This window comes from Felis catus, chromosome C2 (assembly GCF_018350175.1).
Source record: "Felis catus isolate Fca126 chromosome C2, F.catus_Fca126_mat1.0, whole genome shotgun sequence".
In the NCBI taxonomy this organism is placed as follows: domain Eukaryota; kingdom Metazoa; phylum Chordata; class Mammalia; order Carnivora; family Felidae; genus Felis; species Felis catus.
In genome coordinates, this window is record NC_058376.1 from 17,854,841 (window position 1) to 17,880,673 (window position 25,833).

Below are 25,833 nucleotides of genomic sequence, written 5' to 3' on the forward strand. Positions count from 1 at the left end.
TTCATTTTGGAATACAAATGCACGTTCCATAATTTTTAAAACAAACAAAAATTAATAGAAGACCCCATTACTCCCTACCTCCTCCTGCCCCATAATTTTCCTAATTGCTTCCCAGAAAAAAAAAAAAAAAAAAGGGAAATCCGTTAGTGGTTCTAAATGATCTGCCTATTGCTTTTCTGGATTTGTGTTTTATTTGGGGAGTTGACAATTCCTATTTTCCAAGCTCTGAAACCTATCAGTGCGTTTTAAGTAGATAAAAGCAAGGGACCAAGAGATTAATGGTCTATCTTAATGTTAATAAGGATTGTAATAACATAACATTTTCCAAAGGAGTCTGCACATGGAAAATATTTTACATGGGCCCTCCGTCGCCTCCCTGCCAAGCAGAAGCATACTTTTGGTAAAGCGAATCTCACTTAGGTTGTGGTTGGCCCTCTGGTATATACATCTAACTTCAGAAGAACCAAATACTTGAAAAGCATGTGTATTGTGACTATATAGACTTAATTTCAAAGAATGCTGTTCACTGGGGGGCTGAGAAAAATATGACAAGACCCTTATGCAGCATCCAGTAAGAGTACCTTGAAATGTAAAGTTAAACTCCACCTAATGCTTCAGACTGTGAGAAATAAGGGGACGAGAGCAGAAATCATCTGAGCCCTTCTACCGTAGAAATCAGGTACCCTAAGACCTAAGAGAAACGTTCATGGCTTTTTTTTTTTCAATGAGAAATACCCGAAGTTGGCACCTGGAACCTACTTTTACAACTCTGTTTTGAATGTAAGAAGTACGTTGCTTAGCAACCAGACGCCAAGCCATCAAATCCATGTTTTGATGGGCTCTGAGAACCGTTCAAATTTTGTGTCCAGATGTCTTCTCTTAAATTGCTTGTTTTTCAGGCACGAAGCGAATGTGTGAGGATATGTTTTCCACCCCTGTTTACTGGCCCGGGCCACCTTGAACGTTGTGTCTGGGAGTCAGCAGAATGGTGCTAGTAATTCATTTACCTGGCACTCTAATTAGAGAAACTTAGCACCAGTCAATTTTCTGGCAGAGGAACCATTTTCATCCTGGAATAGCGCTCATGCTGGAATTCGCACCCCTTCTGCCATCAAACAGTAGACATCTGATCTCCCCAGGATTTCGTTTTGCTTTCCAGAATCTTTTCCTTGTCCCCTGGTTTCCTCTTTTGTTTTAAAATAGGTCCTTTAAGGACAGTCTCTTAAACCCATTTAGGAGACCACACACTCCTCTTTAGGAACAAATGTCCTACCTGCAGGATGATAAAATTGGAGATTGTTTAAGACCCCCCTCATCCCAAACTTAGTACGGATCGAAAGCATTCGACTGAGAATGAACCAGCCACAGACTGTGCAATATACAAGGTGCACTCGCCTTCATTAGTTACCGCTCTGCGAGTTAGTAGGCAATTGTCTCTCAGCTAACACCTCCCCTTATGTTCTGCTCTGCAGCGCTGAGAAATGAGAGAGCATTTCTCCTCCAGCAGCCGGCCCCTTGTTAGCTTGTGACAATAGGGAGTCCTAACGGGTGACCTGAAGCTAGGAGGAAGAAGGACGTGCTGTTTCTTACTTGCTTGCTGACTAGATTGACTAATCCACTTGCCCATCTGAGTTCAAATCCCATTTAAAGTCCAAAGTGAACTCTTAGCCAGGGTTCCTAGCCTGTATAGATCAATCCTAATCAATAAACATCTAAATAACTCAGAAATGGGAAGACTGGGAGCAGATTAAGCAGCTGTAGTTGACATTTTAAAAACAAATGTAGGGGTGCCTGGATGGCTCAGTCAGTTAGCTCTTAGACTCTTGATTTCAGCTCAGGTCATGAGCTCATAGTTCGTGAGTTCGAGCCCCGCATCAACAGCACGGAGCCTGCTTGTGATTCTCTGTCTCCCCCACCCCCTCTATGCCCCTTTCAAAAATAAATAAGTAGACATTTAAAAAAATGTGTTGGATGCCCGGGTGGCTCAGTTGGTTAAGCGTCAGACTTTGGCTCAGCTCATGATCTCACAGTTAGTGAGTTGGAGCCCTGCATTGGGCTCTGTGCTAACAGCTGGGAGCCTGGAGCCTGCTTCAGATTCTGTCTCCCTCTCTCTCTGCCCCTTCCCCCCTCAAAAATAAATAAACATTAAAAAGAAAAAAACAAACGTGAGTTGCAAGTTGCTAAGAGAACAGACCTAAAGGTTCTCATCACAAGAAAAAAAAAATGTAACTATGCATAGTGATGGATATTAACCAGACTTATTGTGGTGATCATTTCACAACATATACATATATCAGATCCTCATGTTGTACACCTAAAACTAATATAAGTCAATTATATCTCAATTGATGAATAAACCAATAAATATAGTGAAGAATATTCTAAAAAATCTAAGGTTCGTTACAGACAATATACCAAAACACACAGGGCTTAGGTAATTACTGTCTTTCTGTCTCTCTGTCTCTCTCTCTCTGTCTCTCTCTCTCTCTCTCTCTCTCTCTCTCTCACACACACTTTTGGTGCATGGATATGAATACCTTCTATGTGTGAGGCACTCATTGATGCAACTGAATGCAGCATACGTGGAATATACCTGTTCCCTGCCCAACTGGGCTTATCACCAAGGGAAAGGCAGCAAGTGCACACATATATCACTCTAATTAAGGAAAACTTGGGTAAATGTTGTGACCAAGTTATAAACAAAGTATGTGAAAAGAGAAGGGAGGAATAATCAATTCTGCCCATAGATCTTAACATAATGGCATTGTGTATGTGATGTCATGCTATCATTGTGTTATACAACCAAAATATCATAATTGGGCAGATGAAGACATTAATGAAAAGAAATAGTCTTCTAAGAGTAATAACTGACAAGTGGCAGAGAGAGAACGTAGTCCTGTCTAATGCTCTCTAAACGAAATAGTGTGACTAATTTAGTCAGACAGTCAGTATGTTCCTAATAAACAGAGAAGAATTCAGAAATTTAAAATGTGACCCCTTTCCTAAGAATCTATCCCAGGAAACAGACAAGGAAATGGATAATTGCTATATAGCATGATGATTTTTATGACACATGTGCCCATGAGATATCATGGAAATGCGTTAGAAGGTTGCCTAACCCAGCTGAGTTCAATTTGGAGGAAGTCTCAGAGTTAACCAGACCGTAAGGAGGAAGTAGGCATTGCAGACTTGCCCCGCTGTCATGTGCCCAGGGACAAAGGGGGTTGGAAGTGATACAGCACACAATATGAAGGCAGAGGTTGATAGAATCTAGTCTAGAGAAGACGATGACAACTAGATTATAGAAGAAATTGTGTGTCATGTGTATCTAGTCTGTTCAGGCTGCCATAAAAAAATATATACCATAGATTGGGGGGCTTAAACAACAGAAACATTTTCTTACAGTTCTGGAGCCTGGGAAGTCCAGGATCCAGGTTCCAACCTATTCAGTTTTTGGTGAGAGATCTCTTCCTGCCACGTTTTCGCTGTATGCTCACATGGCCTTTCTTCCAAGGGTCCGGCATTGATGGTTGGAGGGGAGAGGAGAGAGAGGAGATTTCAATGTCTTTTGTTTGAAGGACACTAATCCTATTGGATTAGGGCCCCACCCTTATGATCTTATTTAACCTTAATTACCTTCTTTTTGGCCCTACCTCCAAATACAGTCACATTGGAGATTAAGGCTTCAGCATACGAATTTGAGGTTTTGGGGGAGACACAAGTCAGTTCAAAGCACCACACTTAAGATTTTATTTTATTTAAAAAAATTTTTTTTCAACGTTTATTTTTGGGACAGAGAGAGACAGAGCATGAACGGGGGAGGGGCAGAGAGAGAGAGGGAGACACAGAATCGGAAACAGGCTCCAGGCTCTGAGCCATCAGCCCAGAGCCCGACGAGAGGCTCGAACTCATGGACCGCGAGATCGTGACCTGGCTGAAGTCGGACGCTTAACCGACTGTGCCACCCAGGCGCCCCAAGATTTTAAGTTGTTAATTAAATCCAATGGTAGTCTACGGATGTAAAACGGCCGTGACCAGGAGTATGTTCTGGGATGAGCCTTCCAGCGGGAGTAGTTGGACTCAATCCAGGGGGAGCCGTTGCAGGCTCCATCAGTAACCTTCAAAAGGAGACTTGAGATAATCAAAATGAAAAGAATGGCATTAGCAATACAGAAGCAGGCACCAAATCAAGAGATTTTGAAATGAGGTGGCTGTGAGTTAATTAGCCCTTTCCAACAGAAGGAGTGCTTGGGCTAAGGTTTGGCCCCAAAATGTTGATAAGATATGCAGGAAATAGCGGACAAGAGGGGACATGACAGTGCAGTGGAGGCTGACAGGAAGCCTGGCTTGCAGGTTGAATGCCATGCTAATCAGATCTGGGCTCTGGAAGGTAACTGACTGCCGCGTACAGGCAGGGCAGTTACAGGAGACAAAGGGACCACTTAGAAGCCTCAGATGATGGTACAGGCAGGAAGCCATAATGGAAGGAAGAGGAGGAGACATTTGGTAGGTGGGATCAGTGACTTAGGTGACCAATCAGATGTGGTAGGAGAGAGAGAGAGAGAGAGAGAGAGAGAGAGAGAGAGAGAGAGATACAAGTAAATGAAGTCCAGGTTTCTTATCCAGCCCTTCCATTTTCTTCTTTTCTGGAATATCTTTCTCAGTGCTTCTTATACATTTAGTATGCTTCTAAATTGCTGAGTTTTACTGAACACACCATAGAGATAAAGACCATGCTGCATTATTTGTTGTAGGAAAGAATTTGCTTGACCAGGCACAGGCTATAAATGTAAAAGGTAACAGAACTGTCAAGAAAAATATGTGTGATGCTTTACCAGTACCATGGTGAAGGTGGTTTAGGAATTGGGGCGTTTAGATGCGGGTTCAAATTTTGGCTTCACCCGTCTCAGGCTTGCAACTTTGGACATTTATTGCCCTGAGCTTTAATTTCTCCACCTATAAATTGGAGTGTTTCCATTTAATATCAACACAGGTAGAGCTAGAAAGACTTAGGGATCACCTGGTCCAAATTCCTTATGTTAATGATGAGGGAACTTTGTCTCAAAGCATTTAAACAACTTAGGTAATGACTCTGACTATTAGTGTTAGAATTAAAAAGTGATCTGCGTTAAGGGTGCCTGGGTGGCTCAGTTGGCTAAAACTGACTCTTGATTTGGGCTCAGGTCAGCCCTGGGTCGTGTGGGACTCTGTGCTGACAGCTCAGAGTCTGGGATTCTCTCTCTCTCCCTCCCTCTCTCTCTCTCTGCTCCTCCCCTGCTTGCGAGCTCGCTCGCTCTCTCTCTCTCTCTCTCTCTCTCTCTCAAAATAAATAAATAAATAAAACCTTAAAAAAATAGTGGTCTACTTTGCATTGACTGTGTCTAATCAGCTTCCATTCCTGTTTTCCAAAAGGACTCTCCCAAGCATTTCCTCCCCCTAACCTCCAGCTTGCTGCTTCCATCTTTCCCTTCTTCTTACTTTACCTTTAGCAGACGAAATGTCCCATCTTGGAACTTGGGCCACACCATCTTTCCAGCTTCCCCTGATTGCCTTTCACCCGACAAATCCTACATTCTCCAGCCATGACAAGCTTCCTGTCATTCCCCCCCAAACAGAGCCTGCCTTCTACCACCCCCTGATGTATTGACCAATCTTTCCTGGTTGGGATACCCCTCCTCTAAGACTTTCAGACTTCTATTCATCCCTCAATATCAGTCACCTCCTTTGAGACACTTTTATTGATTCAGATTCATTCTACATTCCCTCAAAAATCAGTTGTAATAGCATGTCACAATTTGCTTCCTTCTTGGCATATCTGTTTTGCTCACTAGATCGCGATGCTTCTTAAGGCCAAGATCAGATCTTATTTATTTATCACAGGGTCAGCACTGAGCACAGCGTCAGCAGATTGGGGGCACATCGTAATTGTTTTAGGAATCAATGCATCTGGATCCGTGGTCTCGGTATATTTGTATCACCTAGTTGTATCCAGAAGCATGGACAGAGATAGTATACCATGGGTCACCATAATGGTCGGACTAACAGACCCGATGAACCCAGTTTCTCTTGAGATCTAAATCAAGACCTCTGCTATTGGGGATTGCTGTACAGGTGGCCAGAAAGGCAAATGACACCTCAAGAATTGGATGCATAGATAAATCTGCATTATGGTGTACATGTTTGAATAGTACTTAAGACTAAAATATGTACCATGCAAGATGAATTCTTCTATCTTAATCCCTTTTCATAGGAATTGGGAAGTCAGACAGGCATCTGAGGCTTATTAATTCCTCTTCTGTGCCCTTCTCTTGAGCTCCATGCTTGCCCTTATGAGATGGTAATATTTATATAAACAGAAGTTGCTGGTATTTAACTCAGGATTCCATTGGACAAGGAAATCTCCCTTAATTGGGGCTGCCATTGCTGCAGGTGTGATGATGGCTGCTCTTCTTACCTTGTGTTGCTTTTTGGCTCCTTCCCGCAGCGCATTTATGCTGCATGAGAGACAGTCTCCCAGTCAAGGCAAGAAATCCCATGGCTCCCGCTATTCATTCCTCTTTGCACATTCTCATGTCTTCTTGCTTCATTACTGACCACTGGGATTTGCTAAGGGGTCATTGGGACCAGTGGGTCAAGTGGGATTTGTACTATCTTCTGGGCATCTGCTTCTCCAGGTAGCATACTTTTCTGGCTCCCTCCCCCCGACTCCATCCCCAAGAATAGGTCTGGGGTGCTACTAGTCCTTCTAAATTTCATGATGAATCACAGATGCTGACACACTCATAATCCCCTAAATGGCCACATCTGGTGAATGGTCACCATGTCAATGACTTCCTTGCCAAGTCTTCATCGATCTTGTTGACCATCTAAGCTCTATTTTTGAGTTAGATCCAATGTCCCAGTCATATCTCCTGGCCTACACCACAAGCCACCTGTTAAGTTTCTGCATGCTTTTCCAACTTTGACATTTTACTAATCTTCCTTTGCAGTGCTATCTACGCCATGGTGATAGGATCTGGATCCTGCATGTAAAGGGCCATCTTTAACATAACAAAACTATAACGAACCTTCAGATCTACACTGACCAAGCAGAAACTCTTATTAGCAGTTTTCACTTAATTACCTTTTATGTGGATAGTATATATGAGTCACCATTTTTTCAATATCCCCTGCCTTCAGATCCAGAAGACAGATAGGTGGAGGGATGGATGGATGGATAATAGAGATAGATAGACAGATAGATAGATAGATAGATAGATAGATAAACAGATAGATGCTATCGCCCCCTTGTCTCCTTACTCCTAATCTGAAATAACATTAAAAAAAATCCTACTAACTTCAAATAAAGTGTGCACCTGTAAATGTCATAAATCTCTACCACAAATTGGTATAGGTGTGATGGGCTGTATTCTCAGTAATTTGATGCACAAGTTGAGTTTTTACGCATTGGCATGAACATCGGATCACAACAAAATACAGACTTCTCGTTCGAAATCTTGGGGATGAAACTGTATGTGGGTTGCCAAGGTTTGCAATGCGTGAATGAAGTGGAGAGGTTGCCAGTTTACATAATTATAGTTACGAAATTATGTAAAGTATGGCCGTGTCATCAAGGGGTTTAATCAGTTGTGCTTACAAAAAGAAAAAAAAAGAACAACTGCTTCTGTTCATAATTTTGGCACATGCACACATTTCTGTGGCAAAGGGCCAACTGCATTTAATGCAATTCACGGATAACAAGGAGAGTTGATAGCCTCTAATGAGCAATTGACACAAGCACACAGAGAGATATTAAGAATCCAGTTTAAACTTTGTTCAAAGCAGGAGGGCCATTTCCATTTGCTGTGGCTCTTCATCTGAGCTGCTGAACGACATATGGAGTAAGAAGGGGCAACAATTCCTGCATTTCGTTATTTGAAGATAACGACCCCCAAATTGTGACGATACACGTCACTCTGGGTTTACAAAAAATGTGTGCAGGGAAAGCCTGTCGTGTCTAGCAATGACAAGTGAGTCTTTGGTCTTAACGTGACTGAGATGATTGGAGAAAAACCGGATGGAAAATGTATTGTGCTATATTATTATCTCGAAGACTGATTATTATGCAAAAGCGTGTTCCAGTTTCAATTTTAAAAGCTACTAATTTGTTCTCAACAGCTGTAATTTGAGATCCCACGGGATGACATATGAGGATACACAGGAAACTTGGGGAGGCTATTGCTGGTTTGGGGACTTGATTCACCAAGGCTACTTGGCCGAGATTTCCACTGTCTGAAGCTATAATAACATGGAGGCAACAATGTAATGCATCACAGCTGGGATCTCATAATCTATGGAACACAATAAGGACCTGAAAGTATACTAGAGAGAAGATCGTAGGGTATATCTTTTAAATATTCTTTACCTTGGTTAGATTTGTATGCAGCAAAATAGGGAAGAGTTAGATGACTATGTTGACGTGGAGTGGGTAACATTGGTTATGTAGTAAAAACGTCGTGCACTGACTTCCTGGAACCTGCTGAGAACTTTCTAGCATACCGTGTCTTGAAGGTGTGCAAGGTCTACGTTGCATCTGACTCTATGTCCCAGTTCACCTCAATTAAGCAAATGAGCCAGACATTGTCGTAGTTGGGGATGCAAAGATAATAGCTATGATGGAAACAATACTTATTATCTCAACCAGTAAATAGTCATCTTTTATAATGGTATTTTAAAAAAAACCTTTTTCTTCTGGAATTCATTTATGGCTCACTAGGATACTATCTTGCATTTGGGGATGTGGAAATACACAGTGTTCATTAATTTTCCTTGAAGACGGTGGTCAAACGCAAGAAGTTCTGATGTCTCTTAATACTCAAATAGCATTTAAGGGAAGGCTTATTACAGATCGATCATGTACAAAATCCTGGCTTATATTTTCTCTTTATGCTTCATAACTTAAAATTGTCTCGTGATGTCTCTTTCAGCTAACTCGATCATATTTAATGATCATTTTAATGGGATATGATCATGTTTTTCTTTGAGAAGCTTTTCAAAGCTATACAACTTCTCATCAGAAAAATGCTCCCACTCACTTCTATAAACACAATATATCGCATATATTTTCCGCAGATTGATCAGGTTGAGAAACGCTGCATCGGATGCTATGAGTAAGAATGCACGCATTTTTGAAGACGTAACCAATGAAATTACAGCTGCATTTGGAAATGAAGAGCCAATCTTTCAAGGGATTATGCTTTTGGATTACAATTTAGTTTCCTATTTGCGTTACTGATACACTTGTATTTTGCCACAAACACGTGGTTGCAGTTTGCCCCTGTGATCCAAAATAAATTATTAGGCCGGGCTTCTGATAAGCTTAGCATGACTTTCGGTCAGAATTTGAGGGCTTTGGTAAGTATGACTGTATGTGAAAGTGATCCTGCCCGTTAAGTGCCTGTGTATATGCTGTACTTCTTTGTGAGAGCCGAGGTTGCTATTGTAACGGACAAGCTACAATCCCAGGACTTCTTTTTAAATGCAGTTGAGTCCCATCCCCTCTGGGGCCAGGAGATGTTTAGAAGAGTCCATGCCACTAATCTGTCTTTGGAGCATTTCCAGAGCTGAACAGGTGATCCCATAAACCTATCCCCCTCTTGCTGGTTGGAGTGAGCAAGTGACTCGACAAGGTGGCTCCTTCTGGATGTAAATTGATTTTAATGATTTCTTTCTTTCTCCCCGGCAGGATTTATGTGGGCATCATTCATGTGACACCCTGGGAATGGCAGACGTTGGGACCATATGTTCCCCGGAGCGCAGCTGTGCTGTGATTGAAGATGATGGCCTCCATGCGGCTTTCACCGTGGCTCACGAAATTGGTATGCAGCGCCTTTTCTCTTCCCTCGCCAAATCAAACACTTGTAACAGCTGCAACGGGAACCAAAATACTTGGCAATTAATTCCAGATCTCTCCAGGTTCAGATGTACTGCTGGGGATTAAATGTGTTTATATTTGCACTTGTAGGGTTAACTGGTTAGGGAGAAGGAAGGCACAGTCAGGCACACAGGAGATGTTGCCTGTGGACAGTGTCATTTAAACGTGTAAGAGAAATTTGCGACAGCTACTGTCCTGTGACGTGTATCCATCAATGACTCTGAGATGGAATTTGTCACAGTTGACTATGAAATGCAGCGAGGTGCCTCTTGAAAGTTACCCAAGAGTCTCCTGACTCCTCCGGGGCTAATCAGTTTCGCACAGAGATTTGTCATGTTTATTCCACTGTGAGTGATAATAGCTCCTGTCAAAGGTAAATAATAGCTTATAACAAACAGTCCTATCTCGTCTTTAATAACAAAGACAAACTGAGACCAACAGTCCACAGGGTTTGTCTTCAAATGTCACCCGATTTATGTGTCATAAGAGACACGTCTAAATCTTAAGATTGGGAATTTAGGACGGAGTTAATTGTTGAAAAATATCCCAGCAGTTAGGAAATGTGTTTCCCGGGCAGTGACCTAGGTTCCTAGGTATATGAGTACTTTAGTATTTAGAATTAGATATTAGAATCAGACACATCTGGGCTCAATTCTTCCTAAAGTACTTTCTGCTGTGTCGCATTGGTCTTATTATTTAAATTCTCAAAGCTTGTTTTCATATCTGAAGTATAGGAATAATGGTACCGATTTCATGGAGTTATTTTGGGGTCCAAATTGGGTAGGTTACAGACACCAGCTGTTATTTATAACCACGTATGCTTCTGTTTTGCTTCTTAGGTAGCAAATTCATTTAACGTTAGATGTATGGCTCACCTTTTAGCATCATCTTCTTGGGAGCAGAGTATGCTTTGATACTTTTTTGCTCTATTTCCCTTAAACAGATTGAGGTTTTTAACCTAAAACTGTAATTCTTAAACAGAAATTAAAGCTGCTTTTTCACATTCCTAGTAGGCAGAGAACATTTCACAGAGGGCAGGTTTCTGGCTGCTGTGTTTTCCTTGGAGAGTCAAATAACTTCAAATCAGAGATGTAATTGTGTAAGTCAGCACAATGCAACAGTGAAGTGGAAATCAGTGGTTAAATTTCAATTCTTAAGTATTAATCACGACTCTAATTTTCTCCACTGACACTCTTCTTACTATCTAAGGAAGAAAAACGGCACACGGACATAAAAGCCTTAACATAAATAACCACAGCATCACTGATAATAATTTAATTTACACATTAATTGGGCATCTGTAGCCTCCAGACGGAGTCTCATCTCTGCCTCCGTGGTCTCTGATTTGTCTCACGCAAGCGATTCAGACACTGAGTCTCCATTTCTTGTCTGTAACGTGGGCTAATGATGAGATGTGTGCTACTTTAAAAGACCTGGCAATGGGGCGCCTGGGTGGCTCAGTCGGTTGAGCGTCCGTCCGACTTCGGCTCAGGTCATGATCTTGCGGTCTGTGAGTTCGAGCCCCGCTCGGGCTCTGTGCTGACAGCTCAGAGCCTGGAGCCTGCTTCTGATTCTCTCCTCCCCCTCTCTCTCCGCCCCACCCTTGCTGTACTCTGTCTCTCTCTGTCTTTCAAAAATGAATAAATATTAAAAAAAAAAAAAAAAAAAAGACCTGGCAAGCCTGAAAAGGTTTTTAAAACACATATGCTATTTGAGCTCTCAGAGCTGGGAATATGTCTTTACCTCTCTCTCATTTATACCTATTAAGCCGATAATGATACAGCCTAATATAGATCCTTAATCAGTATTTATTACCTATAGACGGATGTGCACGAGTGAGTAAGTGGGATAAACACAAGAGCTGCCCAAGGCAACATTCTGAACGTGCAGCAGAAGCTAAGAAGAATTAGCCCAAATGCTCCAGAGGATTATCATTAAGCAGAGATGACTTTGAAAGTACACCAGTAGTTAATCACCATTATTCAGAGCGATGGAAGTTCCGAAAGAAAGGTTCTGTATCTGTGGGTAGGCAGAGGCTGCTTCATCTCAGACTCTGTGAGTAAGTGACACTGTTGGATTGTGACATCAGCCATCCGTAAGATTATGAGCCCTACATCCTGATCTTCTAAAGAAGAGATCACAAAGTTCTTGAAGGAAGGGCTGTTTCTCCGTTTAATCCTGCAATGGTCTGTTATCACGCATTGCTAGCATTGGGGAGGTTTCTCTGCAAGAGTATCCCTGTGGCAGTGAATTAAGTCTCTTTGGGGATGCATTAGACTCTCAAGACAACTGGGCTGGCATGAAGAACCTTCCGGCATCACCTTTCCCAGCCTTCCTGAATTCCTAAACCAAGGGTAAACGTGGGCAGGCCCAGCAGCCTGAGAAGTAGGAAGACAGGTGCTGATGAGAACAAATGTTTTATTAAAGCTGTATATGTACAATAAAGACTTTTTTTAATGGTACAGTATTGGGCAGTTTTACAAGGGAACAATGATGGAGAAGTATAGGCTTCTATGCGAAAAACTCAAGCCCAAATCTTTGATTATATGACCGTGCCCTCTGTTCCCTTTAATTTCTTGGTTGGGTCATCTCTATTTCCTTCTTTAGAATTCTCTATAATCCATTCTTCAGTCAAACACTGCCCACTTAATCTATCTTTCTGCATTACATATAGCTTAATCTGAGAAATTTAAGATCTGGGGATAAGGGGATATGGACTTAATTTTCCTTTTGCAAAGGGATCTGGCTTGCATTCTCTTTATTTTCTAATTGCTTTATTATTCTTTAATTTCACCTCTTGCCTAGATATTGTGAACATATGTTATAAAGTACGAGCCTTAAAGAAATTAGAGACAATAACCCCACAAAATATTTCCTAATCATCTGTCTGTTATTACAGTCTTGCCTCTGCAGCCCGTGTGATCTTTGGTAATGCCACTCGCTGAGCTGTTTCCGGCACTTTATTTTTAGATTGTTGCATGAAACCATGGGTCTGAGCTAACCATGCTCTGGATTCTAATTCCACTTCATTCTTCTCGTGTGATTTCTTCCCTTGCTTTTATTAGACATTTACCACTTTCCAGATTGGGAGGTTATATATATAGGCTGTGGACAGTGGTAAAGTGACCTCAGTTTTTGCTAGAGTGCTTTGAAATCTGCTTGAGAACATTCCAAAATGTGCCATTTGCTTCATGCACACAGACTGTGGAGGTATGTTACTGTGCTCAAAGCATAAGCCGTGAAGAAAATTTCTAGGCTGTTCGCATAATTTTTCTACTTTATTTCTTCTATAAGCAGTAAAAGGATATACAGTGAGACCTTGAAGTGCAAGTAACTTGGTCTGTGAGTGTTTCACAAGATGAGCAAATAGGTCTGATAAATTTTAACTTGCTAACCGAGCGATGTCTTGCAATACAAGTAGTATGTGAGGCTGAACATCACATGATCACAACCGAGCCAGTGGTTCTTGAAATTCGCTTTGAGACACAAGTGCTTTGGATTACAAACGTGTTTTCCCAGAACGAATTATGTTCGCAGACCAAGGTTTTACTGTATTTGATGAAGGAAAATGCTTTCGGGGTGCCTGTGGCTCCGTCGGATCTTGATTTCGATTCAGGTTGGGATTTCGCATCCTGTGAGTTCGAGCCCCAGGTCGGGCTCCACGCTGACAGTGCAGAGCCTGCTTGGGATTCTCTCTCTCCATTCTCTCTGCCCCTCCCCCACTCACTCTCTCTGTCTTGAAATGAATACACTTATTTTTTTTTAATTAAGGAAGGAAAAGAATAATGCTTCCATTAACGGACTTCTCACGCTATGCCCCACCACTGCGTATTTCTGTACCTAGTGGTTTAAAATACAGAGTCAGATTTGAATCACAATTTTCTTTGGTCTTGTATCCCCTCTATCTGAAATGTTTCCGAACTTGAAAATTAACGTGAAGTACTTGAACTAGCCTGAAGGACCCATCTTACAGCTTCTCTGTCCATCAGGCTAAAATCAGAGTGGCTTCAATGAACAATTCTGAAAAGTGACTCTTTCCCTGGACCAGATACTAATGTGAACACTTCTTTTTTCCTGCTAATCGTTTCCATAAAAAGAGCTAGATTTTGGAGATACATAGTCTACTGATGCCAGTGCAGGCTTCTGGAAAATCGATTTTGATAAATATAGACCCTACACAGGCAATAATAATTTGTCTTCCTCCTTGCCATGTTTTGTGTATGTAAACATCGACTAAATTGTTCGGACATTTTAAGAAGTTGCTTTAAACTCTCGGGAACACAGTCCTCATCCGTGTGCCTTGAGTGGAGGCAAGAATGTGGTTATGGCCATTTTATAACCCAAGTGTGAACTGTGGAAAGTTTGCAAGTGAATGTAAGTTTACATTTTGAGTTTATATTTTTAACTTGTCAAACTTTTATTATTGGCTTGTAATAATAAAGATTTCACCTGCTGCACACATGGTTCTCCAAAATAATAATTTTATTGATGTTGGGCCAGCTCCCCATATGCGAGGGAGAACAATCTGATTTTATTTAGGCTAATGAAATCCATCATTTGCGAACTTGCTGAAGCTTTGCTTTATCGTAGTTAATTATAAAATGTGCTAAGGGAATCTCTCCACCGTGAAAGACTCCAAAATGCTTCCTGAGCTAAAGTCAGGCAACTTAAAAAGTCAAAGCCAAGTATTCAGCTGGAGGCTTAGGAAGTAAGTGGTGGAGACACGGCAGCCCGGCTGCCCCTGTTTTGCTGTGGTTAGAGGGAGTTCTTTGGTTGCGCTGATGTGTGTGACTGTGCTCCCAGAGATGATTAGATTAAACAAGGCCATGTTTTGAAAAGCTGCAGAGGCCCTCGAAACACCATAGACTGAAGCCAACACACAGAATCAGATGTCAGGACCAACTGTGAATGTCGAGTGAAAGGAAGCTAGGATTAAACTTGGATTTAAACCCGAACGTATAGCTTTAATCAACGTGAGCTAAACGTATTATTATTATTATTATTATTATTATTATTATTTTCTATCTAGTCTGGAGCCATACCACACTGTCCTTCTTGGCCCCCAGATGAAAGGTGGAAATGGGTCTCGACTCTACATCCCGCAGCAATGGGAGATTTAGGGTTTTTTGTGTGCCGGTTCTGTGTTTTCTGTATCATATCCCAATTCCCATTTCTCTTGTGGAAGCCTCTAGATTGTCAGCCACATGTGTAGAAATCCAAGTTGAAGGTCACATAAAGAGTAAAGACATCACAAACTTGATGCATGATTTTTTCCCCCTCTAATGGTTAGCAAACGTCTCCTTCTCTCCTCAATTGTCTGTTAATATCAAAATTTATCAAAACTACTTAAGATTAGAGTACTCAAGAGCATAACAAAGCGAGGATATCAGTGAGAACAATAAAGTCAGCTCACAATCCCTGGGCCTTTGATACTTGTCAAGCGTATTTTCTAAGCACCTTGCATCTTTTATATTATTTAATCCTCACAAAATGCCATGGGGTAAGCACTATCAATGAGTCACCCAAGAAAGGAAAAAACAGAGATGTAAGCATCTTTAAGAAGTTTCTAAACGTGCCTGAGGTCAACAGCTAGTACACTGCTAGGGTAAGACGTGAACCCAATTCACTTGGCTCTGAAACCCAAGATTTCGATGCTATCCTATAATGGTTCGTTAGTGTTGATCTTCCAGGAGATAATCCTGAATTTGGTTACAAAGGATTCCATATCCTTTGTATCCACAGCTAGCTAGAAGGCCCCCAAATTAAGTTTTCTCCCTTCCCAATTCTATAACTGATACAACACTTACCATTCATGCTTAACGTTTTGAAATGGGAGTTTGTAAGGGTTTTATCACTTCTGCATAAGGCTTTGCATTTGAATAGACATGTAGGATCCAGTTCCTGGAGCTCCTGGTTCTCTTCTTCAAGGATTCTGGATTCGGATCCCACGTGAGCTGTTGGCTCACTTTTCAACCCCTGGCAAGATCTTCTTACACCTCAATAATCCCAGCTGGAAAATTAGGTAAAATAAAAACATGACCTCATTAAGAAACAGATGCTTCATCCGAGCTGTTCTTTCTTAAGTAAACACATTACAGAGCTTTTTGTGACTTTTTGTAGGATGTGGTGCTCTGTCCCCTTGTCCGTTGGTCAGCTTAGGGTCAAGATACAAGAGTTTGAAATGCTGTCTAATTTTCAGACCAAAGTTTAGAAGAACAACCCAATTTCCTTCCTGAGGTTAATATTATAAGTTAGCCCTAGTTGTAGAGTAACGCCTGAGCTGAATAAGACGCTGGACCAACATTTCTCTTTGTAGTAACGTGTCTTCACCTGGTATATATACATTTTCTCAGATTTACTAACATCAGAGTCATTTGTGAATTTAAGGAGGCAAGATACTCTTTAAGTCTATACTGTGAATATCAAAGATGAAATTTATTTAATGAGATCTCACTCATTTTGCCTTTAAAAAGACAATTACCATACTAGAGAAATTACTGGGTGACTAATTGTTTGCTATTTCTGAGATTAACAGTATAATTCAAACTCCTGCCCTACAGACTTTGCTTTGACATAATTCACCATGAAATTTATTTCCTTGTGTAATCCAAATAAGCTCTTTCCAGATCTTTGTGTGATGGGCACTCATGAGCAAGATTGTTGTATTTGTGATATGATCGAATGTCTATTAAGAATAGATAAGTACTCTCTCCAAAAGCATTTGCAATTTACATCTTGACTTTTAATAATGATTTCAAAGAACAAGAGGCAGTTCTGAAGTCTGTAGCACTTGGGAAAATATTGGATTACCCAGGTGCATTATTCTCCGAGCTTCCTTCTGACTTCTGTAATACCTTTCATGTTCTTAGTTCATATATAAATACAAATGTCGTTAACAAGTGCACTCACTGCAGAAGTGTGTTTGTTCCTTTCATTACCTCCAGATTTGAGGTGAAAGGTTTCCAGCTACGTTAATCAAGAATTAAAGATTGACTGCATGGGGTGCCTGGGTGGCTCAGTCGGTTGAGCTTCCGACTTCGGCTCAGGTCATGATCTCACAGCTCGTGAGTTCGAGCCCTGAGTCGGGCTCTGTGCTGACAGCTCGGAGCCTGGAGACTGCCTCGGATTCCGTGTCTCCCTCTCTCTGCCCCTCCCCCATTCATGCTCTGTCTCTGTCTCAAAAATAAATAAATGTTAAAAAAATTTAATAATAAAAAAAAGAATTAAAGATCGGCTGCAAAAGATAGCCTTGTAAACAAGATGACTTAACGTAGTTAAAGCAAACTGCTCTTCAATCTTTTGCACATCTACTAATTACAAATACTAATACTTCCAATTTTAATATTCATACGAACACTAATTCTTGCAAATGCAAATACTAATTCCTCCTTAAAGCGAGACTTTGGGACCTCTACTTGAAACCCTGACAGTGAGTTATCGCCTTCTGTCTACTTTCTACGTCGTCTCTTCTCGGTAGGGGTTTGACTCTAGGAGCTTGGTTGAGCTTCTTCAGATCTCTTCTTTTACCTTCAAAACTGCCTTGACTCCTCCTCACTCTTCTTTTCTTTTCTTGCTTTCCTTTTTTTTTAAAAGTTTATTTGCTTTGAGAGGGAGAAAGAGAGAGAGAAAGGGGGAAGGGCAGAGGGGGAGGGAGAGAAAGAATCCCAAGCAGGCTCCTCATTGTCAAGGTAGGGCACCACATAGAGCTCGATCTGAGGAACCCTGACATCATGACCTGAGCCGAGGCCAAGAGTCAGATGCTTGACCGACTGAGTCTCCCACGTGCCCTCCACTCTTCTTTTCTATGTGGACTTCGGAAAGAAATATCTGGCTTTCCGAGGGTGAGAATTGCCTTTCTCTGTGGGTTCCTTGGTTCTATCACTCGGCCTCCTCCAAGGACTTCTCCCCTCAACTAACTCTGCTCTGTATTGCTCTAAAGACTCCTCGTAAAATGCATTTTGATAAACCAACACCCTAAGTTTAGGGGTTGTAAACAATTTCTCCACCAAGGCTTCATATGCTTCATTTGCCGTCTTAATCTCTGGGACACATTTGTGCAAATCCCAGCTGTGCTAATCCTGCTGAAGGCTGCTTCTCAGGGAAATGCTTCGTCTCTGCTCACATCTGCAATTTTCAACATCCCCGTGGGTGACTGATGAACGAATTCTCACTGGAAAAGGCAGATGTCCTAGGAGATCAGGGACATCGTGATCCATTCTAATTAAACCTTTCACAACACCGACTCGAAATGCATTATTGTCCGCTACGACATTATATCTTAAGTTTCCTGGATTCTGGATTTTTCTATGTTAATAAGCGTTTAGTGCCATAGCGTGTGGTCTCTAATGTGAGTGTCCTTTTAAAATATCCTGCGCTTTTATATGTATCTTGGCATTTCAGGGCTCAGAGATATTGGCAAACCTCAGGCTGACATTAATGTCTTAGCATAATGACCGGGGGACTCACATTTGAAAATACCACAACTTTTGCTGCTCACGGCCTTTAGTATGGCTGTCACGTCTTTCCTGAAGAGCATCCAAACATTCCTCACATTGATCTTCCATTTTAATTCCTGTCCAGCTCCTGAAGGGAAGTCACATGGGTCTCTCTCACTGTGCCCTGCTTCCAGCTACTGGAACTGACTGCCTGTTTCTGTGGGTGCTTAAATGTTCTTCGCGTTGGCCATGACTTCTATTGTCCTTTAGAGAGCATGCTTCTCCCAACCAGCCGACAGACTTTCTTCATGGAGAACAGAATATTCCTCCAAAGATTCTGTCTTTCCCTTGACCCCTAAGCCGTCCATTCCCGATTCACTTTTGCAGATCTTAGAAAATTCGCATCTTCTTTTAGCTCTTACTGAAGTGGAACTAGGATTTGTTCCTGCTCAGAATGGCAATCGTTTCTGGTCGCCATATAAAAATTCCTTATACGTATCTTCGGCAGCAGCTAAGTTACACTGATAAATTAGGAAATTGATGGAGCATAAGATTCACAATATCCTGCCAAGTGGCACGCCAAAAGATTCCTAAAACTGTAACAAAATATTTTTTTTGTTTTTTTAACGTTTATTCATTTTTGAGAGACAGAGACAGAGCATGAGCGGGGAAGGGGCAGAGAGAGAGGGACACATAGAATCCAAAGCAGGCTCCAGGCTCCGAGCTGTCAGCACAGACCCCGACATGGGGCTCAAAGTCACAAACCATGAGATCATGACCTGAGCTGAAGTCGGATGCTCAACCGACTGAGCCACCCAGGCGCCCCACAAAATATTTTTAAATAAACTGTTTGGCTTATATAATTGAAATCTTTAAAAAATTATATGTGTCACTGTTCTATATGAAAGAAAAAATCGAGGTACTCTTCAGGGCTTCTCAAAGGTACTTTGGTATTTGCCACATGGTCTATATTCTATTCTTTTTTTTTTTCCTTTTTTTTAAGTTTTTTAAGAGAGAGAGAGTCCCATCCAGGCTCCACACTATCAGCTCGGAGCCCGATGCAGGGCTCGAACTCACAAACTGTGAGGTCATAACCTGAGCCAAAATCTAAAGTTGGATGCTGACCCCATGGAGCCACCCGGGCGCCCCAGCCTGTATTGTAATTCAGAAGTCTGAAATTTACCCTCCCAAATCACCTGATGCTGTAATAAAAATTCATATGGAAAGTGTTACTTGTTTGGACACATTTGGAGAAAAAGACTATTGTTTTGTTAAATAGATCTGAATATCTTATGAAATAGAATGCAACATCACATATTTTTCTCAAATACAAAACCTGGATTGAAATAAATGTTAAGTGGCAGAGGTCACCCTAGGCCACTTTCCTTCTCTCTCTTCTATGCCAGGGGGGAAAAAAAAAACCCAAGTGTGAAATTTCCACACAAATCTCACAGCGTTAGCTGATAAAGATTCTACGACGGAAAAGTTCAAGAAGCACAGAGTGCCTTCTCCACAAGTGTTCTTTGCACTAAGTAACTTTAAGCCATTTTGGACAGGACATGGTGAAAGGTCCTGTTTTTTTCAGAGCTGTGGGTTGCATGAAGAAAACTCCATGTACCATCCAAAAATTGGACACCCCCCACCCCCCCCACCCGTCTCCTTTTGCGTGTTATTGGGGACATACTTAACAGACTCTGATGCACATTCGTGCTACTGAGGAACTAAAACGTGAGAGCAGGAGGGTTTCCCACAGAAAACTTGCTAGGCTGGCAAATGCTATTGAAGTAAATAACTGTATAAATACCATAAAAATGTGGAGCTTTGGAAGGTCACTGAGCCCTGGCCACTTAATTTCAGCCACAACAGCAAGCAGCTGCTTGGTGGACAGTTTTGTTATGAGGTGTTGGTGATTTAACAAGTTGGCCAAAAGTAGCTGGAATGTGGAATGAAAGATTTCATCTCTGTTGGGTTTTACTGTTGTGCACTGAACTTTTTTGGGTTTTTTTGTTGTTGTTGTATTTTGGCAGAATGACCAAAGTCCCTGCCTTTGGCATCCGGGAACCCAATGCAGTCATCATTTCTCTATAGTATTTTATACACCCTTTTTTTGATCCTTTGTGTATGATTCTATAAAACTTTACCAAAAAAAAAAGCTATTAGGATCTATTTGTCTACTTTTTCAGAGTCTCTACAAAATACTGTCCTGGAATTAAAAAAAAAAAAATTTAGGGGCGCCTGGGTGGCTCAGTCAGTTGGGCGTCCGACTTCGGCTCAGGTCATGATCTCACGGTTCGTGGGTCCGAGCCCCGCGTCGGGCTCTGTGCTGACAGCTTGGAGTCTGGAGCCTGCTTTGGATTCTGTGTCTCCCTTTCTCTCTGCCCCTCCCCTGTTCATGCTCTGTCTCTCTCTGTCTCAAAAATAAATAAAAAACATTAAAAAAAATTTAAAAAAAATTTTAGATATCCTGGAGAATGTCATTTTATCCTTAGACTATGTGAAAATCTTATATAACAATAAAAAAAAAAAAGACTAGATTGTAAGAATGTGGTTGGGACACCGAGCTTGATAGACTGGAAATGGCAGCCTGGGATTGCAGGGAGCATGCATAGTGAGCTGGAGCATGAACACCTACGGGGCTGAGTGGTTTGGGACAATCACCGACGTTTCTAGTAGCTGTTCTCTCTTTAAGCTCTAACACGCCACGATGGGCATCTTGGTGTCCTAGACGTTTCTTCAATGGGTATATTTTTCAAAATCTGTCATTTATTTGGGGGATGAGCAAACATGCAGAACCCTCTAAACAAAGGAAACGAAAGGGTGACAGCAAGCTTACCTTTGTTGGGAGCCAGAACGTTACTCATTTCACTCCTCTTTCTTTCCCCCCCTTGTCGTCTCTTGGATAGCTACCTGGTAACTTGGCCAAGAAGATAGAAGTCACTGACATTCAGCAACCATCTATTAAGTGTTTGCAACTTGCAGAACATTGAGTTAAATACAGAGGTTTCAACAGTGGATGGAGGAGATGTTCTCTGATCTCATGGGGCTCCTGGTTGATCAGAGAAGGCGGAAAATTAGACAAGTAATCAAAATAACATGCAGTCAGGGTTATGACATAAACCCACAGTTGCCTTGCAAATTCTAGATTCTAAATAAGGCCTGTTTCTACATGTCGTTGAGCATGTGTGATCCAGATGGATTATGGGACCATCTATTCCTTTGTGTAATTTTTCAGTTTTCCTCTAAATGTTCACCAAAAGTGACTGCTCTGACTACACACAGCTTTAATTTCCCTGGGGGTCCAGTCTGTGCATGAGAAAGCAGTTAAAATGAACTCATGTACAGTTGAGGGCAGGGGAGGGGGACCAAGTGCTAGTATAATTGTCACGGAAAAGTAGAAATGCAAAATGGCTCATTATCTGCGCTCCCGCTCTTCTCTCCCTTAGGACATCTACTTGGCCTCTCCCATGATGATTCCAAATTCTGTGAAGAGAACTTTGGTTCCACAGAAGATAAGCGCTTAATGTCTTCCATCCTAACCAGCATCGACGCGTCCAAACCCTGGTCCAAGTGCACTTCAGCCACCATCACAGAATTCCTGGATGATGGCCATGGTATGTGTCATTCAAGACAACACGGGCTCAGTCACAAAACTTAGGGGGGATTATTACCAGTGTTACTTTATTACGTCCTCATGAAACCCACCACGCCCTGTGAGACGGTGGTTGTTTAGGTAGGGTCAGAAAAGGACCAAAGGGACTGTCTGTTGTTGTATAATGCCAACGTCCTTGGTGGCATTATAGCTATGGTATTTTTGCTTTGGAATTGAAAAGTTCAAAAGAGAAACAGTGTGGGAGACCACACAGAATGCCTAGCCAGTGCCCTGAAAGCCTGGCTTCTATTCCGTCTTTCACCACTAGCTTCCTGTGAGAATATTGGCAGACATCTTGTTTCCCTGCTATTAATATGACTCTCAGAATTATTTGTTACATGCCTCTTACAGGGGTGTGGTTAAAATGTAGGTGACCATTCTGTTGGATCCTCTTCACGGCAACAGAAAGACAGGAAAGGAAGCTCTTTAGATTTGCATTCACTGGAAGAATCTGGTTTTATCCTGACAGCAGATTCTCCTAGAAGTAGAATGAAAACTACAGAAAAGAACAAGAAATCAATCTGAATGGTGAGAAAATACTTTAAGAACTTCAAAGGAAAATCTTTGGTTTTATCCATTAGATACAGTTCAAGAGCATAGCACACTTTATTAAATTCTGTAAATCTAGGATTAGTCCTGTAAATTATGTAAAAATACCAAGGAAGTCACAGTTTTTAGAAATAATAAATTCTGACCTTTAAGTAGTTTTTGAAACAAGCTGTTGCTAATTTCCTAACATCCTTTTTTATTTTCTTTATTTTTTTCATCTTTTATTATTTTAAAGTCCTAGACACATAGGATAGATGCATTAGAGTTGAGGTAGTTGACCTACAGAGACCGTGTGGTTCACAGTTTTCTCAGGTTATAGCAATGGACATATTCTCATTCCTTTCTTTCCTCTTAAAATTTGTCTCTTTCCGAAACTGGTGGTTGAACTGAATATGACAGAAATTTTTGATCATAATAATTGTCCATAAAATTATCTCATGATGCATGGCTTAGAGTTAGCTGAAGAGGACCCGTGATAGTTGTTTTTCTTGGTTCCACAAAGCTAATGGCGTAACATTTCATAATATCTTAGTGAGTTGGCCATCTTGAACACTGGCTAAGTAACGTCAAAACAATTGATGAATCCTTCAAAGAAATTCTGCTACAAAGTTCTTTGGTATCTTGGAGGCAAAATCTGTTCATTAACTCCATTTTGCTATGTTAGTGGTGAACCAGTAATGCTTTAGCTACTTTAAACTCTTTAAAATATCCTATTCCTGGAACAATCCAGGCCTAGCCTGGTTTAAAATTTCCCTCAATAGAAGCTGCTCTTTGCTCATTGGATGGGCGTCCCAATATCTCAAAGATTTAGGAAAAAATACTAAGAATCCATGTGTCAGGCTTTTTCTTAAGACTAATAATAAGGGGTATTTTTCAGTGCAGCTCAGTTTACAATGCTGACTTAAAGAGGATAAAGTCCTGCAATTGAATGTTTACCTAATTATCTGCCTGTGCACATCGAACAAGTCAGTATCTAATAAAGTCCCTCTTGGGTGGGGCGTTAGTCTCCGCTCTTAATATCACTTTTGCTGCTTTTTTCCCAGGTTTTCTGAAAATGAGATAGCATTAATATTTTATTTCAGAATACACATTACACATTCCAAAAGTTTGAGCTAAACTTTGAATCCCTAAATGAATGGATTTAGTTGCTAAGGCAGCAAATACTTATGGCTAAAACGGGACCATTTTTATTTTCCTGTGCAAGTATTAGGTCAGCTAATTACAATGCTGTGCAGAATTGTGTTCCTTATTGCCATAATTTTGGAATGAGTCGTTTATTTCATGTTTGTGGAATTCATGATCTTACTTTCTGTGCAGCAAATATGCTTTCAGTATTGTCTTCATTTTTAAACATCACTCCTGTATTTAAGAGTCCACGCTCAGATTTTTAAAACTTTTGCAACAAATTTACATAGCTTACATGTGTCTCTATGTCCATTCCAGAGATCTTCATGGTAGATAGCAACCAAGAACATACTTTTAGTCGATGTGGATCTTATCACTTGCGTTGATAAAATCTTATCTGAATTTCCCACTCACATGTTAAATACATTGATTAAATTACCAAAATTCTTGGAACAGCAAATTCTCATAGTCTACTTCCTAAATTTATTCATTTCATGAAGCTTAGACACTCTCACTTTTGAATATATTGGTCAGGCAGTCTTGTGTTATGACACACACACACACACACACACACACACGCGCGCGCGCGCACACACACTGATTTTTATCAGGAGCCTGTAATGAATAAAGTCATTTAAGAATATGGAGAGCCAAAGAAAGTAGGGTACAATTGCAAAGCTCAATTACGCTCATTTCAAAACAGCACACACAGATACCGAAACAGTGATACCCTCTATGTACTGTGATTTAAGTGGGAATTCAAATAATTTAATAACTTTTAGACTGCCACCAAAAAATCGAGTTAAGTCAGTTTATGTGAAAGTGCAGTGATAGTAAGCCCAGAGGCGCCTGGGTGGCCCCGGCTCCGTCTGTTGGGCTTCCAACTTCGGCTTAGGGCATGATCTCGTGGTCTGTGAGTTCGAGCCCCGCGTCAGGCTCTGTGCTGACATCTCGGAGCCTGGAGCCTGCTTCAGATTCTGCGTCCCTCTCTCTCTCTGCCCCTCCCCCGCTCATGCTCTGTCTTTCTCTCTCTGTCAAAAATAAATAAACATAAAAAAAAGAACTAGTAAGCCTGATTTTGAGATGGTTGAGGCTCTGACATTTCAGCTTCAGAGCTTGGGAGAAAACCAGGGAGAGCATCAAAATCCTAGAGGAAAGACAAACAAACAAACACATCTTTCTTAAAAGGCTAGACTGATACCAAGAAACCATATTGTAAAATCCTTTTACTTTGCTTATAGGAAATGACTCCGACTTCCATGCAAAGCCCTTTCATTCATAGTTAATAGAAATGGTTCTACTATTTTTCTGCACTACTTTTCTAGGCTGCTAACAGTTTAAAGCAATATAATGGTCATCATGGCAGGGGTCAGGGGGAACTTCTGGCAGGTAAACTGAGAGCAAGAAGGGATATCATTTGACAATGAAGGAGAAACCAGAAAAGCTGTAAAATGTAGCCCTAAAAGCTCAGAGGTCTCGTACCTTTGGCCTAAAGGTCAAACATGGTATCATATCACCATAATCCCCGAAGGTACCTCTATGTTTCCATGTGATACAATGATCGATGCTCAGAAAAAAATGATTTGCTCTGTAGGAAGATGAAATTGATTAAATTGCGACACTAATATAAAGGCAGCAAAGCCAAGGAGATACTCTCACAAAATTTATACAATTTTTAGAAGGTGTCTAAAGAGTTCCTTGTCTGGAAAGTCTATTCATGGATAAAGAGCTCATCCATCTCCTTCCCACCAGTGCTAGAGAAATGAGGTCTTAAAGCTCAGTTAAATTCCCATGATTTGATTTGTTTTTAAAATTATTAGCCAGAAGTAGCTGGACATTTGTAGCACTCTCCCACTGCCAAATTTAAATTCATTAATACTGAGTGTTTCCTGATTTCATTCCAACAAGAAGTATGTAACAATTAGGTTACGGTTGAAAAGTCAACACGCACAGGCTAAAATAACTGGACTGCCGATTTGTGATTCAGAAAAGGAGAAGCCACGTCTCAGGGGCACTCCCCCACCAGCCTCGCCAAGATACTTGTAGACATTCTGCAGCGTTTATACAACTTAGCTCTATGCAAGCTGGCGAGGACTGTGATCCCCAAAAATCAAGGTAAGCACCGGCAGAGAAATTGTGCGGTGGAAGCAGGTTGCTGAATT

The 25,833-nt window shown here is 41.2% G+C and overlaps 1 protein-coding gene and 1 long non-coding RNA gene across 3 annotated transcripts in view; one reads left to right on the top strand and one right to left on the bottom strand.

The window, feature by feature from the left end:
• ADAMTS5 (ADAM metallopeptidase with thrombospondin type 1 motif 5) overlaps nucleotides 1-25,833 on the top strand; it is a 50,949-nt gene that overhangs the window by 4,490 nt on the left and 20,626 nt on the right. For both annotated transcript variants that reach the window (XM_023238835.2, XM_023238834.2), the window contains 2 exons: nucleotides 9,725-9,857; nucleotides 21,792-21,959. In XM_023238835.2, the coding sequence (XP_023094603.1) occupies nucleotides 9,725-9,857; nucleotides 21,792-21,959 (301 nt within the window). The remainder of the gene's footprint in view (nucleotides 1-9,724; nucleotides 9,858-21,791; nucleotides 21,960-25,833) is intronic.
• LOC111556360 lies at nucleotides 9,677-21,797 on the bottom strand. The gene is made up of 3 exons (XR_002735813.2): nucleotides 21,182-21,797; nucleotides 15,721-15,923; nucleotides 9,677-9,906 (listed from the first exon to the last, which is right to left on the bottom strand). It is a non-coding gene; the product is annotated as an uncharacterized LOC111556360 (long non-coding RNA).